This window comes from Dryas octopetala, chromosome 5, assembly GCF_963921425.1.
Source record: "Dryas octopetala chromosome 5, drDryOcto1.1, whole genome shotgun sequence".
NCBI lineage: Eukaryota > Viridiplantae > Streptophyta > Magnoliopsida > Rosales > Rosaceae > Dryas > Dryas octopetala.
In genome coordinates this window covers 18,289,530-18,308,489 of record NC_141370.1, presented here as the reverse complement: position 1 = coordinate 18,308,489, position 18,960 = coordinate 18,289,530, and the positions used below count along the sequence as shown (strand labels likewise).

The window sequence follows — 18,960 nt, the reverse complement described above, 5'->3', positions numbered from 1 at the left end:
CGCCACGTGGCTGTCTTTATTTTGGTCGTGCATGCCCGCTCCAATTGTACGAACTTTGATTTGTGGTCATGTGATGTCCAAACTTTCTGGATCCATTATTTTTTGTTTAGGTGCTTTAGTAGTATGAGAAAAGACCTTTTTTTTTTTTTTTTAATGAAAGAGATATATAAAATTTTATTTTCTCCATTTCAATTGGTATAGACATGGAAATTCACTCTAGAGTGAACAAGTTCGCATTATTTAATACCCAAAAAGAGGACTAAAAAATGGCCTAGCCAGAGTGCCCCACATCATAAAGCCCGTCAACAACAAAATTCTTTTTTCTTTGTTCTATGAAATGTCGCCAAACAGTTTCCACGTTTTTTTCAAATGGGGTTGTGCCACCCTCTTTTCAAGCACAACAATCAATTACATAAAATACAGTCTTATACTCTTATGTAATAAATATTTTACAACATCTACATGCATTACACAATACCGGCTGCAAGTCTGCAACATATAAAACATATTTAAAGCAAGTTACTCTACTAGCCATGTCTTCCAATTTTATACCAAACTAAGACATACACGACATACAATTACTCGACATTGTTCATTCATTATAATAATATACAATATCTATATATAGATACTTTCATCTTTCTCCACATTCTAGCCCAAAAAAGGAAGCCTGAAATTTAAAGAAAAATGGATAAGCAATTTCATTAAATATCAAGTAGAAAGGAAATATAAGCAGATAGAAAAAATTATAAATACTAAATGCTTAACTTAAGTTCTAACTTCTAACTTAAGTTTTAAATAATAGATTTAATAGTTATAAATAGTATGAGAATTGTAGATTATCCCATTTGTTATCAATTTCTTTAATTTCACTCGCATTTTCCTTTTCAATCACTCTATTCATCCCATAAATCCAAATTTCTATCTTTCTACTGCAATTACAATATATATCACATGTATTGTATGTGGTATTTAATTGAGATAAAGGTAAGACAATGGTTTAAACGTCTCATTGTTATTGATACTTGATTTATTTAATTATAGTATATGAAATAAGTATGCATATATATCTTCTAAAAAGGCAAATTCAAAGCAGAGCTCACCCCAGTTTGAGAGATAATGTGTCTGAGCTATCATCCTCTACCGAAGGGCCACTATTGCAGTTGGTGACAATTGTGGAAGAATCGGATGACATAGCTTCTTCTGCAATTAAGTTATCCGACTCCATAAGGACACCTCTGTTTTCAGTGGACAACATCACCATCTATAAATTGCACAAATATCACCAAAATTTAATAAGAGCCTTCCCAAATAACAACGACCACAACAACAATAATAATAATAAAAATAATAATAATAATAGATAAGTATTAACTATTAAGAACAGTCATAGTTGGTTACCCTCTGCCTCAATTGGTTGTTCGCTTCTCTCAGCTCAGCTCCCTGCATTTTTAGTTTGTGGGAGAAACCAAACAAATGAAAAAAATAAGAAAAAGAAATTACAATCTTTGAATAGAATACCCAACACTCCCTTAGGTTCTACCCCAGAAAAATTAGCTAAAATCGGCGCTGAAAATTGTAGAATACCAAAGCTCCCTTCAAACCAACCAAATGAATTTCAATTTCACAATCGAAACCCTTTGAGCTCAAAAACGAAGGGGCTTCGGGATTTGATTCGTAAATTTGATCAAGCAACTATAATGCATATAGTATTACTGTTATATCTAAATTACTGACCTTTCTTTCAAGTTCCATAATCTCACTCAAAATCCTTTCTTCCTGAAAGTAATGAAAGGTGTGCATTTAGATATTTCTCTATAGACAATAGAGATACATATATATACTTGAAAGGATAATTAATGCTACAATACCAGATAATGTGCCAATACACACATGTTATTAGTTTATCACTTGGTGGAAATAAAAAGAAGTTCAGGATGGTCTCAAATTTGAACAAATGAAAATGCTTGCAGCCTTGCACATGCAGTGAACAAAATTTAACAAATAAATTTGATGAATGTGACAGTACTCAACATGAAAATACACTTTATATTCTTATAAAACGATTTATTAGCACAAACCTTAGTTTCAACCACCCGGCCAAGTCCTGCTTCAATCATCTTTTCCAGCTTCTTCAACTCTTCGATATCCAAATCCTCAAGTTCCTCTCCGTGCAGCTGCCTGTTGCAAGAAGGCATGCTCTCCAATTTCAGCACACGCATAGAAAAACAATACCTACCTAACTCAAACATATTAATTAATTACCTTAGCTGGTGGCTCTTGTCTGCAAGTTCCCTGCTCAATTTGATCCCATTTTCCTTCTCTAGCTAAAATGAGGAATGAAATCGTAATTTAATTTATTAATCTTAATCTTAATCTTCATAACGAAAACTTATAAACAAAGCACACAAAAAAAAAATAAAGTAAAAAAGAAATGATTTTAAGCCATGTGAGATTAGTTCATTTAGCCAAAACAGCATTCTGAAAGCTAATGAATATGCTGTATGGAGCCTAAGTCATCATATGCATTCGGTTGAATCAGTTATGAAGCCATCAAAACTCGACTCTCGACAAAAGGGTCAACAAAAACATCAACTAAAGCCTGAGCTTTGACCAATTTCTAAGATAATACTGGATTATGAACTTGGATGAAGTACTAGTCCACTTACCCATCCCTTTGATAATTGGTCTACTTAACAATTCAATATAACACGCACCTTATCAAATCGATGTTACCAATGATAAATATCTCTCTGGGAAGAATGTAATGCCTCAGCTTGATTGTTATAAAACAAGGAAAAGATACAAGCGTGGGAACTATTCAAGTGAGTTGAATTACCTGCAGCTCAAGGGATGGCTGGTCCAATTTTTCAGCATTGTTATAGTGCGATTTGTACCTTGCAATCACATCCTTGGTGCTTCACAACACAAAAGGATCAAATAATTAGTGTTTTCAGGCATGCAGTCATAGAAGACGATGTACTCATGAAAAGGAATTAATAGGTGCAAGTGAACATTAGAGTCAATTATCACATGTAGAGGATCAAATTAATGAATGTGGCCAAACATATTACTCTGCTGAGACTTGAATTTGACCCACTTGCATTGGTGGTTTGCAAACAGATACAACACTAATTTTACAGTGAAAGAACAGAGGAACTATTACAGATTTAGAGATTTAGACTAATCAACCATTAATTAGCGCTGTTCCTACCTAGAATTAGAAAGTGTTCAATCAACAATAGTACATGCCACCCCAACCATGAGTTTATTTATTTATTTTTTGTTGGTCTGACCAACCATGAGTTTAAAGAATGGTCCTAATTGCTGACAAAAGCAACCAAATCTCAGTTTTGGGTCTCCAACATAATTTACCAAAGAGTACAAGCAGACTTGGCTAGCTGAGCTCAAGCATGATTTTTGAGCTCATTTATAAGCTACTGTTTTTTGACGGAGAAATCATATGCATAAAACGACTAAATGGTCAGTCCAAAAAAAATAATAAATAAAGACTAAATGGGACAAGATATTTAGAATGTAAGGCAAACGAAAGTGAGAGTGTGAAACCATCAAATCAACTAAGTACCGCTCACCTATTTAAAGAAATAAAAAAACTAAATGATCTGATAGGGTTCATATTATTTTCACATAATTCTGATATATATATATATATATATCTTATTTTTTTCGCAGATGCGTACAGAATCACATGATTCTATACAATTTTCACCTCATCCTATATGCATCCAGAAGAAAAAATAGATGCGGATCATCCACACCTAGGAAAAATCCTATATATATATATTAATGGCTATATGGGTGTGCATGTCTCATGTGTGTGCAAGGTTCTTTTAGGACTATTTGAAGCAAGGATCAGTTTTCATGCTAAAAAGGTTCTTTTGGAATTTGATTTCCAATCATCTAAAGAAAGCAAAGAGGCTAGATCTATTTGCTACTATAAGTAATTAAGTTCCTACACTTGAATTGATTGTGATTGTAAACAACCACTTTGAACAAACATGCAACAAACTAACTTGTAGAATTTATTACAGCAAACCAACAGCACTGTTCTTAAGTTTTGGGTTTTCAACATCATCAACTCTAAGATTGGTCCTGTATTCATGCCAACCTAGCTCTCGCTCAAGCATGATACTTGAGCTCATATACATACTACTGTTTTTACTTTTCACGGGGAGACATCATATGCATAATGAGCCAAGCTTGTGAAACTTTAAGCCATTTGCAAGTTTTGGTTGATCAAATCAAAATGTTTAGTCAGATTCCTTGACACACTTGATAGCTATTCTATTCTAGAATATTATGACTTTTATAAGACCATAGGCTAAGATATTTAGGCTAAATGGGACAAGATATTTAGAATGCAAGGCAAACCAAAGTGAGAGTGTGAGATCATCAAATCAACTATAAGTGGCGGTTCACCTATAAAAAATAAAAGTAAAAGATTAAGTGGGGGGTCAAAAATCTTAGTCAGCTGTTCTCTTACATCAACTCAGACATCATTGCATCAGCAAAATAAGCATCAGACTCGTTGCAATATGTGTTGTTTTTTTATCTTTTTGCTTGGCCTTTTTTTCATTCTTTGTCAACACTTGCTAGTTGCTACCACACATTAAAGAGTCAAATAAAAATTCATATTCAAATTTGCAAAACTTTGACATTTCTATTCATCATAGTCCCATGCATTATGGTTAATTCATTGGCTTGCAGGGCTAATAGCAAATTGACAATGGACCTTAAAACCAACGTGGGGCGGGGCATACAAGGCCTATCTGTTGCCTTTGCATGCCAAACTGGTGTAATAAAAAAGACTGTTCAAAAGAAACTAGTTGGCTTGTGACTAGGTCATGGGAAAGCTTGAGGCTTCATCCTCAAGGTGGGATTGTTTTCTCAAGTCAAACCGGCAGACATTTATACACCCTCAATATCATATGTTAGATTGAATGTAATACTTGATGAGAGTTCCCATCCAGTCAGCATAGTCAACACTGTTGACTGCTGACTCAGCATGCTAGCTGTGTTAGTTATCCAGCTGTGTTGTTGTTTTAGTATGATAGTTAGTTACTCAGATTCCTTGAGCTAAGCTTATCTTATATACTGTACGAACACACTTGTAACCATTCATTCAATTCAATACAAGATTAATCAATTCCTTTCTCTCTTTTCTTGCTTCTCTTTCTCTCTTGTTTTCTCTGTAACCAAACAACACATGAACTCAATCATGGAAGATTATCAAGACTATATATTATTCATTATACAAAAATCTTTTCTTTCATCAATTAGAAATATACTTCTTTTTAGTGAGGTTAAGAAAAAGAGGTACTTGCAATCCTCATGTGTGAGTACATTGAACAATGTGATATATCAAATGTTTATTTTGGAGTGCAAATAAATTTTTTCTGTTATAAAAGATTAATCTCTCGTATTTTGATGCAATGTCTTTTGCTATAAGTTTTTAAAATCTATAAATATTGTATGGGTATTAATACTCTGAGTCCATTTCACAACAATGTATGAAAGCTTAGACCCACTTTGTAATGGCCGGATCATATCTATCAAGATTAACACTTAATTTTCTGTACTGGATTAAGCATTATTTGGTGGAAGCTCCAAATATCCCATGTGATGAGCCTTGAACATCGTCTTACTATCACACATTGTGATTCAAAGCATGTGGTCGAGTACATACAAACCATCTAGGTATCTCTTATCAATTAGCGGAATTAGCTTTGGTTGATGCACCCACTATATATAAATGATGATATTGTGATCCATATCATGAACAACTTTGGGCCTTAATTCAAGAAACCTATTGTTTGGACACGAAAATGATGGGCCTATGCTATGCAAGCGGCTACTGAGCTACCACGTGACAAAAGGAGTACTGGCGTGCCACTGTCGGACACGAAAAAAAAAGTAAATCCGGCCGAGATCTAGAAGATACGGTCATAGGAGTGATCAGGAGATTGGTGATTGTGGGCCGAGATAATCCTGTTTTCTCAGCTGAGATTCTTTTCTTCACTTGTTAGAGCTTGTCCCTTTGTGACATCATGAGATTCTCCTTGATTGCTTCGTCACCTCAGCCGAACTTATGTCTGTCTGACTTCGGCCGGAGCCCTTTATCTTGGCCGAGAGATGGTGACTCGTTTGGTCAAGTTTGACCTTACTGCTTCTCTCATCCACGTAGCGGAGTAAGGGAAGTGCCTCATGGCGTCTCAAATCTAGTTTCAACACTTCAAAACATATTCCAATTTGAAGCCTTTTTCCCTCATATATAATCCCATTTCAAAAGAAGTATCTCAAAGCATTACCACATGGTCTTCTCATAATCTTTCCCTCTTGTCAGCACTGGAAATAACTTACCTATCACGGTTGTATACACTTTTTGTGTCTATCTCTCTTATCATGTGATCTAGCACGTGATGAGATAGATAGACACAATGATATATACACCCGTTACATGGAAATCTTTCTCGTCAGCACTTCATTTTGAGCAAATCATAAAATTTTTCCTCTCTGTACCAACTAGCTTACCCACATGAAACTTACGCCTCATCACTTCTTGTAGGGTCACGTCTGAATATCTTCATTTGTCAACATCATCCCTCTTTACCATACCCCCTCAACATTTCAATCCATCTTCCCTAGTCGCTCATGTATTGGATTATCCCACCCTATGCCCATCTCCACTTATCTCATAGTCACTCTCACCTCACAACATTTTCAAACCCAAACTAATCACTTGAAACTAGTTTATGTCTACAATACGCTTTCTTGTGGTAGACTGCCCCTCCTAGGGGGCACTTGGCAACAACTCACTCGTGGGGCATGATATCCCAAACTCAATGTCATTGTTTGTACCAGGAAATGAGACGCCACGTGTCACTCCCCTAATCGCTGCCACGTAGGCACAAAGGATGACAAGGACTAATGGACCTAAATCGACGAATGACCTCTAGACCAAAAGCGTGTCATCTCGGCCAAACAAGTATGTTTAGGCCGAGATGAACGGGCCGTTGTCTGGGCCAAAGTGATGGGACTCGGAAACAAAGAATCTCACATGACCAAAGTAAGGACAACATCTGTAAAGATACCCTGCCATAACAGCTGTGAAAGGACAAAAGTGCTGCGAGGCTGACACAAAAGTACGAGATTAGGTGGAATACATGAAGGCCCTACATGTGGTGCACATCAAGGAAAATACTTACTGAAACCCTAGCCAACAAAAAGGCTATATAAGCATTACTGCAAAGAGCATAAAGGCATCATCACCAACCCCCAAAAAACACAAACTCTAAAGCCGCGACCCTACAAAATCTAAAGATTCAAGAACCCTCTTTTGTTATCTTTCTCACCAACTTTCTGCTTTCTGCAACTTGTTTAGGTAGTTTTTGGCTTATGAATGAAACCGACGACTATTTATTTATTTTTAGTTTATTGTCTTGTCTAGTTACTCCAAAGTTACTATTTTTATGTAAGTTACTTTATGAATCTTTGAAATACCTCATGCTCTTTACTTTTCATATCTTTGTTTATTTTTATACTTGGAATATCTCCCACCCTCTTTTACTCGACACTTAAAAGTGGTTCCTTTTTCGAAAAGTGGGGAAAGGGGTTTGACTAATGGTTAGATTTGTGGTTAGAACCACAGTGACTTATCAACCATACCGGCCCTTGCCACATCATCTTAAAGTTTATTGTTTAACCTAGGGCAAAACACTTTAAGTCCAGTAGTCAATATCTTTGAATTCACTTACAGAGTAAGGTCAGACACAAACGAGTGAAGTCTTAACCTAAATTAGGCAAAAAAAGAGCATGGCCCCAGAAAAACGTCTTTTTCTCGGCCGAACAGTTGTCTTGATTAGAAAAGTTAGATTAGGATGAGTTTTTAACGGCTAGACCTTCATTTCCGCCGGCACGCCCGCAAGAGAGAGAGAGAGAGAGAGAGAGAGAGAGAGCCGTGGGGTGACCTCTCGGCCTGACACGTGGCCGAGATATTTTTAGACCAAAACAGTCATCACACCATGTTAAAGTAACTTGAGTTTGTTTTTACAGGATCACCCTTAATTCTTCGACGTCCTTGTCAGGGCCATTCTTTGACGTCTCTTTCAAGCCCATTCTCTGACGTCTTTGTCCACAGGTGGCATTAGAATGGGTCTAATACCACCGCGGACAAGAACACAATATCCCAGAATGACTTGTCATTTATGGCTAGCTTGGCTTCTTACAATGGCTTATATAACATATAGCAACCCAGAGTTAACTGATATGAGACTCAATACATGCATAATTCACGCAAACTGATAGCCCTTGAATATATATGTGATATAAGACTCAACTGAAAGTCAAGTAACATTAAAAAGAGAAAATGATCCATGTCAAAAAATCACACACACCCATTATATGTACCATAAAAATACACCTCACTACAATATCATACATACAAAATTCATTCAATTAAAAAATCTTTTAATTTTCCTTATGAATTACAAGTCTTGTAGTAATCTGTTTTGTTTAAAATTAAATAATTGCACATCTCAAAATTTGAGTGGTCAAAACTATATATAGTTTTGCTTAATTTTTTTATTTCCAATTCCATTTATGATTTTAGAGTGTTAAATGAATATACAAATTTTAAGAGGATTTTCCATGCTACCAATGGAAGAGATATTGTTTTCTAGAAGAACACTTTTCCAGCCTTTTCAATTATAGATAAGGTTCTACTGTTCTTTAGACTTAGTTTCTAATATTTTGGTAAATCAATTTCGAGGTTTTTGTTTTGTTTGCAATTATTTTTATGTATAAATGTCTAATAAAAGATACGAATTTGGAATTGAAAACTTCATATATTAAAAAGAGAAAATAAAAAAATCAGTAAGTTTGCGTAGAGAAAGTTAATAATCTAGTATCTCAAACAGCAAGAAGGTTCTCACCTAAAAAAAAAAAAGCAAGAAGGATGTCTTCTAGACAAGTCAAAATATTAATTAGTTATTATATATTGAGATATCAAACTAAAGTCTCATTTTAAAAATTTAGTGATGAGCCTCATTTTGTAGCGGATCAGCCATGCAAATAAAAAGCACTTTTAGTTCTCACAAAATATGAAAAGCACTAGTCCTCACGATAAAATAAAAAATAAAAAATAAAAATAAAATAAAAATAAAAACTTTTAGTTGTACACTTGTACCACTAGTTATGCTACTCAGTAAATCCATTGAAAATATAAATAAAGCATTTTTAGTTGTACAACTAGTATATGCTATTTACTTAAAATCCATTGAATTGTTTTTGGCTAATTATGTCTTAAGTCACCTATGCAGATCCATTTGCTTTCTTTCTCTTCCCCAGACAAAAAAGAAAAAACCTTTTTGCGATCAATAAAATTTTATAGTTTCATATCATAATTTATAAATAGTAACTAAAAAGAAATTATCAAAACCATTTGTTTCTGCAATATATGCACTGGATAAAAACTATCATAGCATGGAGAGTTTATTTTTCTACACATGCAGTGTGCTTGGGAGACAGGGAATCTTGTAATGCGACATGTTCGTGTTAAAGAATTAAGACCACTCAGGCATGCACTTAGGTATGGTAATTTACTTAAACAAACAATTAATTACAATAAACTTATAAACGTTATTTAAATTCTTATTCCATGGTTAACATCAATTCTCAGCCTCCCTCAATCCTATTCCTCTCATGCATGCACGTCATGAAAAGTACGTAGGTTTTTTTTTGTATGGTTGAAATCATGAAAAGTAGGTTTTAGTTTGAAATTTTAATATGCCAGAAATCCATGCATGACAAAAGCACGTTAATACGTTATATGTACTTATGGTCATCACTCATTGCCCCACTCAAATCAAATGCATGCATATTCCCGCTGAAAGTCTTCAATCTTCGCTATGAGGAATTCCAATTTATCATCAAATCACTTTAATTCCTAGTATGAAAATTCCAAATCATAATATAATGCTTGTAACTCTTTTAAGTGTTCAACATATTGTCATCACATTTACAAACTTTTTAACTTGTGGGGAGAAAATATATATATATACATTTTGTGAATTTCAAAAAGAGCTATGAGAGGTAATCAAGAAAAAGTCAACCCAAAATTAGCTCCTAAAAATTTCAAATATATATACCAACAAATAAGATATTAATATCATAAAAAAGTCAACTCATAAATACTGATGGTCAAGGGACTAAAAATAGTCTTTGATCTTACACCAGGGTCTATATATATATATATATATATATATATTTTTTACCAGTAAAGCAAGACTTCACATTCCCTATATATGCCATGAGATACTCTCAACACACTCCTTTATGTGTGGCATGACTCGAGCCAAATATATCGACAACTTTTATTGCCTGACGTGTAGTCGTTGGACTTAACATGTGAATTGTCTGCTCTGATACCAAGAAGAAGTTAGAGCATCCAATCCAAACCGATTGACAATAAATGAAGGCTGTAAAAAGAGACATATATCATTCTATTGAATCTGTTATGATAATAATTAATCAGCCAGACAAGTTACAGAATCTACAAGACAATTTACGTACGCATTTAGGAAGACATAATCTTCATGCATGTAATAAACAAATTAAGAATATAATCACCAATCACTCATAGTTTGCGAATAATTACATGTATGTATGTTTGTATTCGGATTTTATCTTAAAATCTTCTATCGAATGAAGAGACGGTGGGACCGGAGATGCAGATGAAGCTGGTACGGACACCTAGCAGTTGTCTTAATGTAAACGCTTAATCATATATCTTCCTCATCCTCATCTGAGGACACATGTACTACTGTACCACCTACTACGTACTACGACACATGCATGTTATGCTTTGAAAACAGAGACAGATGACTAAAAAAGAATCATTAACAAGATTCCTCTCTTAAAAGCTTCTGGCTAGATTCTCCCTTTCCTCAACACCGTAAAAGACATACATGTATATATAATATCATAGCTAGCTAGAATTAATTAACAAAGATAATGAATTTCCATAAGGGTCTCCTCCTTATCTATTGACCCAAATGACTCTCTCTCTCTCTCTCTCTCTCTCTCTCTCTCTCTCTCTCTAGCTCACACACACACATAGGTATCATGTATGTATGTATATATTGATTATTTTTTCGAGGAAGAAATTACAGTCAAAAGAATATACATGTCTATGGAGCACTAGAGGTACCTGGAGCTGGAGTAGTCAAAGAGCTTGCCAGTAGCAGAGAAGATGATGACAGCAACTTCAGAATCACAGAGAACTGAAAGCTCTTCGGCTTTCTTGAAAAGCCCTCTTCTCCTCTTCGAGAAAGTCACCTGCCTCGCTGGCAAGTTGTCAATCTTCTGGATCTTGATCTTGTTCATCTTATTCAGCATGAAAACCAAACCCACTTCACATACTCAGTCACTCAAACTCTATGTGTGCACACAGATACACAAGAATGTACATATATATAAATAGACCAAATTTTAAAAAAATTTCAGCTGAAACCCTAGCACATATCCAAAATTTGAATAAAACCCAGAAACCAAAGCACATGAACTTGGAGGTAGATCACAGAAATTAATGTCTTTCTTTTTTGCTATTTTTGTTTACCTTCTTTTTTTGGGAGGAAGCAGATGAAGTTTTGGTCTGACCAGAACTCAAAGCAGCGAACTGGAGAGAGAATTTTGAAGGAACAAGAGGCGGTTGGCTGTTCAAGAATAGAAAGAATTGTTTACCTTTTATGGAAAACAATGACATATCTGCTTTTCTTTATTTTCTCGCACTGATTTTTCGAATCGGACGGACAAATGCATTGAGTAGATGAATGAGATCTCCACCGTTGGTTTCAGATATTTTGAGGCGGTAAATAATGTAATATCATCAATACTTTATGTAAAAGTTGCGAGTAAATTGATTCCGTTTTATGTGGACTCTAGCATCCCTTACAGCCATGCAGCTGAGCTGGCACTCACACCGTTTGCCACGTGGCTATGTCTTTTCGTCCTGTCATGTCCACCCGATTTATCGCGACTTCATTAGTTTTGAAGTCGGCCCGTTCGGGTGGTTTAGCAGTATATATGAGAAATGATTTTTTAATAAAAGATACAAACTTCTATTTTGTCCGTTTCTGGTGGGGTGGGACCTACAAAAATTAAGGTTGGTATTATCTTCAAACAAAAGTTGTTCGACTAGTCAAGTTGGAGAAAACCCAACAAAATCCTTAATGAAAAGCTACTCATACAGTCATACCCAAAAGAAAGACTCAAATATGGCCAAGCCTAGATCCAGGGGCCCCACATCGATCATAAATTAAGCAAACGACAACAGAATTCAATAAAAGTACGTCACTATGGTACATCTACTATTACGATATATATTGTATCCAACTTGCTAACCTTTCTTTCAGGTGCCATAATTTCACACATAATCCTTTCTTCCTGAAAGTAATGGAAAGTTTTCATTTAGATATGTTTCTCTGTAGCCATATGTAAACTTTAAAGAATATTTAATGTCATAGTTGCTAAATTTGCATGTGTTAAATACACACATGTTAGTTTATCACTTGTTAAAAATAAATTGTCTAGAATTAACCCAAATTTGATTAAATATACTAGCACATTATATGTTGAACAAATTCAACATGTAAATTTGCTGAGCATAACATATATTACTCAACCTGAAATTACACGTACGTATGCTTTCAAAAACTGAATTATTAGCACAAACCTTAGTTTCAATCACCCGACTAAGTTCTGCCTAAATCCTCTTTCCCAGCTTCTGCAACTCATCTATTTCAAGCTCTACAAGATTTTCGATCTCCTTTCATCTGCCTATTGCAAGAAGCATATTAATGAATTACAAAATGGCTCTTATCTGCAAGTTCCTTGCTCAATTGGATGTTATTATCCTTCTCCAGCTAAAATTAGAAATGAAATCGTCAATTATTTAAGTAATCTTAATTTGTATAATAAAAAGCTTTAAACCCATCCAAACAAACAAAAGACCAAGGTAGCATAAGCTTCCGACAATACAACGTCCATACTCCCTAGTCATTAACTCATTAACATTTGGTTATTACTAGCTATATCTCTACCAGCAAAATAAACTTCAAGAATTTGAAATTAATTAAAATTAGAGGTGGGTACAGATTGGTTCGAATCAAACTAAAGCTCAATCAACTTGCCCAAAAAAAAATAAAAGCTCAATCGATATTTTTGGGTTACCCACCTCTAGAAATTGATGAATTGACTAAAAAAAATTGATGAAATTTTGATGAACTCAAGCAATTAATCCTTGGACGTCTAAGCATGACAAATGATCCTCAAAAATATCAACCAAAGTCTGACCTTTGATTATGAACTTGGATGAAGTACTACTTCACATACCGATCCTTTCGATAATTGGTCTAGATAACATGTAACGTAACAAATCATTGTAACACTTCAGCTTGATTGTTGAAAATTAAGTATAAATTAAGCTAAGGAAAGCTTCAATATCAGTGAATAGTTTGGTTTGTTTGCCGTTGTATATAGAACCAAACGTTACCTAACTCTATATACTTTGCGATGTGGCCTAGTCTGCATGCATATATATATATATATATATATATATAGTTTAACATGTAAGCTAAAATAGACAGATCTTTCAAAATGGGTTTGAAACTGCAATTGTACCTAGAATGTGTTGCATTGACTATTTCAAGTAGAGACCAGTTTCTAGGGAAAACTGAAAAGGATGTTGTGGGTATGTTGGTCCAAGGTTTAACTAGTACTGGAGAAGCCAATATATGCTAATCCTCAGCTTTTCATTCTAAAAGGGTTCTTTTGGAAATTGATTTCCAATTATAGTGCAGACCCAGAACTTAATTTCAAATGACCTACAAAGGGCTCCCCCTAAAAAATTACCAATAATCTAAAGAAAGCAAAGATGGTCCAGTAATTAACCAACCACTCAACAATTAATTAAACTAACTTGTAGAAGTTATTACAAAAGAAACATGAACAGTAAAGAACAGAGGAACTAAAGGACAACACTTGCCTCAGTTTCTAATTGGATGAACTCTTCCAACCTCCTCTCACGTATATGCATGTTATTTTTGTTTTTTCATTTAATTAATTTATAAATTCATTTTTTATTTATTTAAAATAAAAATGCCAAAAAGACGTGCTTTTGTGAAAAGAGATTGAAGGAGCTCCTATTAGGGATTAAGACAAGTATTGTTCAGAACAAAATATTAAAGGGTGATCCTGTTCAGTTCTGTTCCTTATTAGAAACGCCATCAGAGCCATGGTTTTAAAGGTTGTTGCACACAGAAGCAACATGACTTTTGACGAGCATGAAGTTAAAGTGACTTACATGACTTCAACATTGGTCCTGTACAAGCATAAAGTCTAAGCTCAAGCATGACTTTTCAACCCGTAAGTATATGCTACAGTTTTTGGACGGAGAAATCCCACATGCATTAAATGGCTAAATGAGCCAAGTTTAATTGAGAAACGTTGAGCTATTTTCAAGTTAATTTGGCGATTGCTTGGTTGCGCAAATCAAAATCTTTAGTCAGATTGCTTGATGCCTACTCTATTCTAGAACAATGATGCGACCATAGACTATAAGATAGAAATAGAATACGAGGCAAACTACAGTGAGAGTGTATAACACTATAACCATCAAATCAAGTAGTGGGCCTCACCCGTCAACAAAAAAATAAGGAACAATATTTTCCCTCAATCCTTGTACCTCCAACCCCCTCAATGTCTTTTTTAGTCTTAAGTAGGGATTTCAGGAGCTCCTCTAACCAGGAATTGAGAAAAATATTGTTCAAAAATAAGTGGGGCTATAGAAACTTACAGTGATTTTTATTGCATTCATATTCTTGTTAAATAAGCTTGAAATATAATAATTCTCTAAATTTTTAGTTTTTGCGAACTTTTATATTGCCGAGCGTTCAGCTATGTAGCTGATTTTTAACGTCCGATCACTTCTTGCAGTAATCAGTGCCATTTCCTCCGTCATTTTATACCTAATTTTCCAACAAACTTAACCTCATAGGGTGTAAAATGATTCATTGAGACTTTTATGTTATATTTTAACTTTAAAATTTTAGGCCCAAACTCAAAATTTTAAAATTAAAACTCAACATAAAAGCCGATAAATCAGTTTCGATTGCACGAAAAAACAAAAAAAACAAAATTACTGTTGAGCACTCAGTAATTGCTACCAAGCGCTCAACATCTGAGATGAAAATAAAAATTTCGGTGTCCTGCACTAGAGAAGGACTCTATATATGTAAACCTAAATCCTATTGATAGCCTCTTAATATGCTTTTATTTTTTAAATTAAAAAAGATACGCAAACATTGAACTAAAAGCATTCACAACAATCACAACCCACTATGTAAGGAAAAGAAAAAATACAACAAACAATGGGTAAAACATCAAATAATATGCGTTAAGGGCATTTTAAGAAATCTCTAAATCGGAATTTTCATTACTATTGAGTATTGACTCAAAATTTAAGATTGGTGAGTTGATAAGTAGTCAAAAGGTGAACCCACAAGGGAAAAATGACGAATTTTCATGGTTGCATATCCGGCATCGATTAGGCACTTTTAAACTCGGCGTTACAAACGTTACTTCCTTTGCACTTCTTCTATAACCTGATTTAGAGAGAGGACGCGGTCTTTAGACACTCACCATACTTCTAAGTATAGATAGACAAAGTTGAGAAGTACTAGATACGGCCCAACTATAAGGTACACCAACAGGTGTTACAATAATACGTAGATGAGTCTTGGCTAGTACAAGTGTACAACCACTCTATTGTCCACTTCTAATAAACGCGATTAACCCAATTCTAGATCATCATCTGGAATCGTATAACTATCAAAAGTGATTTCATCAAAACTGTTATAGTTTGAATACACATAAAAGAGATGATGTATAATATATACTTGCAATAAAGAAAATGTGAAGCGGGGTTTAGTAGTGTGAGAAATAATGTTATTTAAGAGTAAACTACACTTTTAGTCTGAAATCACATTTAGTCTTCATAGTTACAATTTTTTCAAATCGAAACTAATAACTCAATTTTACTCTAAATTGACTGAAAATCATGCATGTAACCTTGAATTTCAATTTCAAACAAGAATTTAAAGAAATCTCAAACTTAAACCCTAAATTTTGAAAGCCTCAATCTCTTTTGCAAAGAAATATGAGAATGAAAATTAGTTTTAAAAAGTTTACCAGATGGTGTTTCAATCCCTCAATAAATTTTTTCTCAAAACAAATGAATAACTTGTCCCCATATTGAAAATTTGAATTTTTGTAAAGTTGTTATAAGATTGCAAACAAAATAAAACACAAGGACCAAATTGCAACCATGAGTACCATATGTGATTTCGAGCAAAAGCCAAGGACCAAAAAGGTATTTTACCCTTTTTTTCAATAACAAACATATCAATTTCGATTGGTACGGACAAAGAGACAACCAGAGGTACATGCACGTGCACCCAAGCATTCAAAAAACGAAACTGAGGTTCCCAATTATCCTAGTAGTCTAGAACAATAAAACTATTCTTCATTGACAACAAACAATAAAACCAAAAACATAAGAGAGTCCAAAACAAACAAAACAGCAAGCTTTCCGAAATCGGACCCCCGAAATGCCAAACCCTAGTCTATTGGTAATCCTATCAGCAACCAAAATACCCAATAGTGAAGATGAGGGTAATGTTACCCAATCCTAAGGACACATCTTCATGCGAGCTAGCTTAAAGACTGCATCTACAGCTCTATTAGCTTTTCGATTTACCCACCATAGTCCTTTTAATGGAATTTTCAACTATCTTTTCAAGCACATTAATCAATTACATAAACGACACAGTCTTAAATATAATAATTTGTTATAATAAGTATAATTATCTAATTGTTTTACATAATACCGTCTGCAACATATAAAAACATATTTAAAGCAAGTTACCGTACTAGCCATATCTTCCAATTTTATCCCGAGTTTTTTCCAAGCTAATTTTATACTGAATTTAAACATTTTTTACTGGTATCTCTTAAAATACCCCGACCTTACTTTTTAATTATGATATTATACATATATTCCCATCTTTTTCCATATCCTAGCCAGAGTAAGAAAGCCTGAAAGTTAGAGAAGACGTATATTAATAAGGATTCTCACTAAATAACGAGAAGAAAGAATATAAGAATTTTATAAGTACCATATTCAAAAGCCAAATTATATTATATTTTAATTTTGTAGTTTGAATAATTTTCACTTAATCCCTTACTAAAATTTTTTTGATAAAATTTATGTAATTTACTTTAATTTACAATTAAGACCAAATCTTTTATTTCGTTGAGTAATTTTATTACATGGCGGCTCCATAATGCTTGAATAAAGATATTTTGATCATTTTGTGTAAGATTTTGACAAATAAAAGATAGTGAAATAGTTTTCTGTATTATTCTCCAACTTTATGAGGCATATATATAGTGATACAACCCTAGACAATCTAGGGGATACAAGCCCAATATGAAACTAATTACAATTAAGACATGCCAATCAGGAGTCAAGTCATAGTTAGTACATAAAATTTTAACTTTGTTTTCATCCGGAATCATATTCAATCCTCGTGATTTAAATTTGGCGAATTTAGTTCCTTTGTTTCAATTTGGGGATTAATTATCCATTTATTCTTTCGAAATATTTTGTCAGGGTATTAAAATATCATCTTATGGACTTTTTAAAACTAATTTCAATTTTTATTTTCTAGATAAATTGAGGCTTACAAAATTTTTAAGGTTTGCACTTTGAATTTGGAATTTCTTTGAATTCTTGTTTGAAAATCAAATTCAATGATACATACATAATTTTTTGTCATTCTTGAGTACACTCGCGAGGTTAAACAAGTTATTAGTTTTAATTTGAGAAAAAAATATGACGTTAAATGCAAAATGTCCTAAAATTGCAAACAACATAAAACACAATGATCAAATTCGAAAAATTTAAGCCAACAAAGGCTAAATATTTCATGTCAAAATATAAGGACAAAAATGTACTTTGCCCTCTAAAGTATTGTGTATTCATAAACGATCAAAGATTGAATCTCATATATTACTTTATTTATTTATAAAAAAATTAGAATTAAATACCAAATATTATTAGTTTTTTAGCAAAGCAGCAAGACACTAATTATTTATTAGTTTAGGTACTAACTTAGAACAAGACATTAATTTTTTTTTAGTTTAGGTACTAGCCTAGGTCATAAATCAGTTTACTATACAGTTGTGACTATTCGTCAGTCGAACAGTCACAATTGTGACGGTTTGAAATTCATAAAAATTCAAAGTTTACGAGAGTTTAGTGCTTTTGATTTAGGCTCGAGAAATGAAGTCCTATAACCTAGAGACTAAATATTAAAGTTTAAGTCTTGCACACACTGAAAAAATAAATAAATAAAAAGTTGCTATGTTTTTTAAAGCTGGTACCTAAACTAAAATTTAGTATTTAAAGTGAAATAACATAAATATTTTAGTAGTTAAAATGAAATAACATTAAAATTTGATACCTAAAATTAACGGACATATTTATTTATTGTTATTATGCTTGAGATTAAAATTATATTACTTTCCACATCTATTTAAGTATCTTCCAAAATTCTATACACAAAAATTAAAGAGTGCTTATATTTACACCCGCCGTCTTATTTCTCTACCCACCTTATTTTTATGTCCACCATTAAATTTTTTAAAAATATAAAAACACTATTTTACCTCCTATTATTTCTATAATATCCTTTGATATACCAACTCAATACACCCACCAACTAAATACTCTTCCCACGCCCCTTAACCATCATTCCACTCACCCATATTTTTGCAAATAGAAGAGAGAAAATCTTATACCCATCCTATAATTTATTCCTA

General features: G+C 33.6%; 2 protein-coding genes across 14 annotated transcripts in view; both read right to left on the bottom strand.

Annotated features, from left to right (window-relative positions):
- Positions 1-425: 425 nt before the first annotated feature.
- Positions 426-18,960, bottom strand: part of LOC147285235 (MADS-box protein SVP-like) — a 19,885-nt gene continuing 1,350 nt past the window's right edge. Inside the window, exons 1-10 of one of the 4 annotated variants that reach the window (XM_086245364.1) lie at positions 12,421-12,438; positions 11,636-11,732; positions 11,228-11,403; positions 2,840-2,918; positions 2,266-2,327; positions 2,082-2,181; positions 1,738-1,779; positions 1,402-1,443; positions 1,104-1,264; positions 426-670 (exon numbers count right to left, since the gene is read on the bottom strand). In XM_086245364.1, coding sequence (XP_086101490.1) covers positions 652-670; positions 1,104-1,264; positions 1,402-1,443; positions 1,738-1,779; positions 2,082-2,181; positions 2,266-2,327; positions 2,840-2,918; positions 11,228-11,403 — 681 coding nt within the window. In that variant the 5' untranslated portion in view covers positions 11,636-11,732; positions 12,421-12,438 and the 3' untranslated portion in view covers positions 426-651. Of the gene's footprint in view, positions 671-1,099; positions 1,265-1,401; positions 1,444-1,737; positions 1,780-2,081; positions 2,182-2,265; positions 2,328-2,839; positions 2,919-11,227; positions 11,404-11,635; positions 11,925-12,420; positions 12,439-18,960 lie in introns of those variants that run through there. The other 3 variants (XM_086245362.1, XM_086245365.1, XM_086245363.1) reach the window with 3 other exon arrangements.
- The window catches only part of LOC147285234 (MADS-box protein SVP-like), a 21,504-nt gene continuing 13,855 nt past the window's right edge, over positions 11,312-18,960 (bottom strand). For 4 of the 10 annotated variants that reach the window (XM_086245353.1, XM_086245354.1, XM_086245352.1 and 1 more), the window contains 2 exons: positions 12,421-12,462; positions 12,029-12,167 (listed from right to left, as the gene is read on the bottom strand). In XM_086245353.1, coding sequence (XP_086101479.1) covers positions 12,047-12,167; positions 12,421-12,462 — 163 coding nt within the window. In that variant the 3' untranslated portion in view covers positions 12,029-12,046. Of the gene's footprint in view, positions 11,404-11,929; positions 12,168-12,420; positions 12,463-12,750; positions 12,942-16,908; positions 17,173-18,960 lie in introns of those variants that run through there. The other 6 variants (XR_015122460.1, XR_015122459.1, XM_086245355.1 and 3 more) reach the window with 6 other exon arrangements.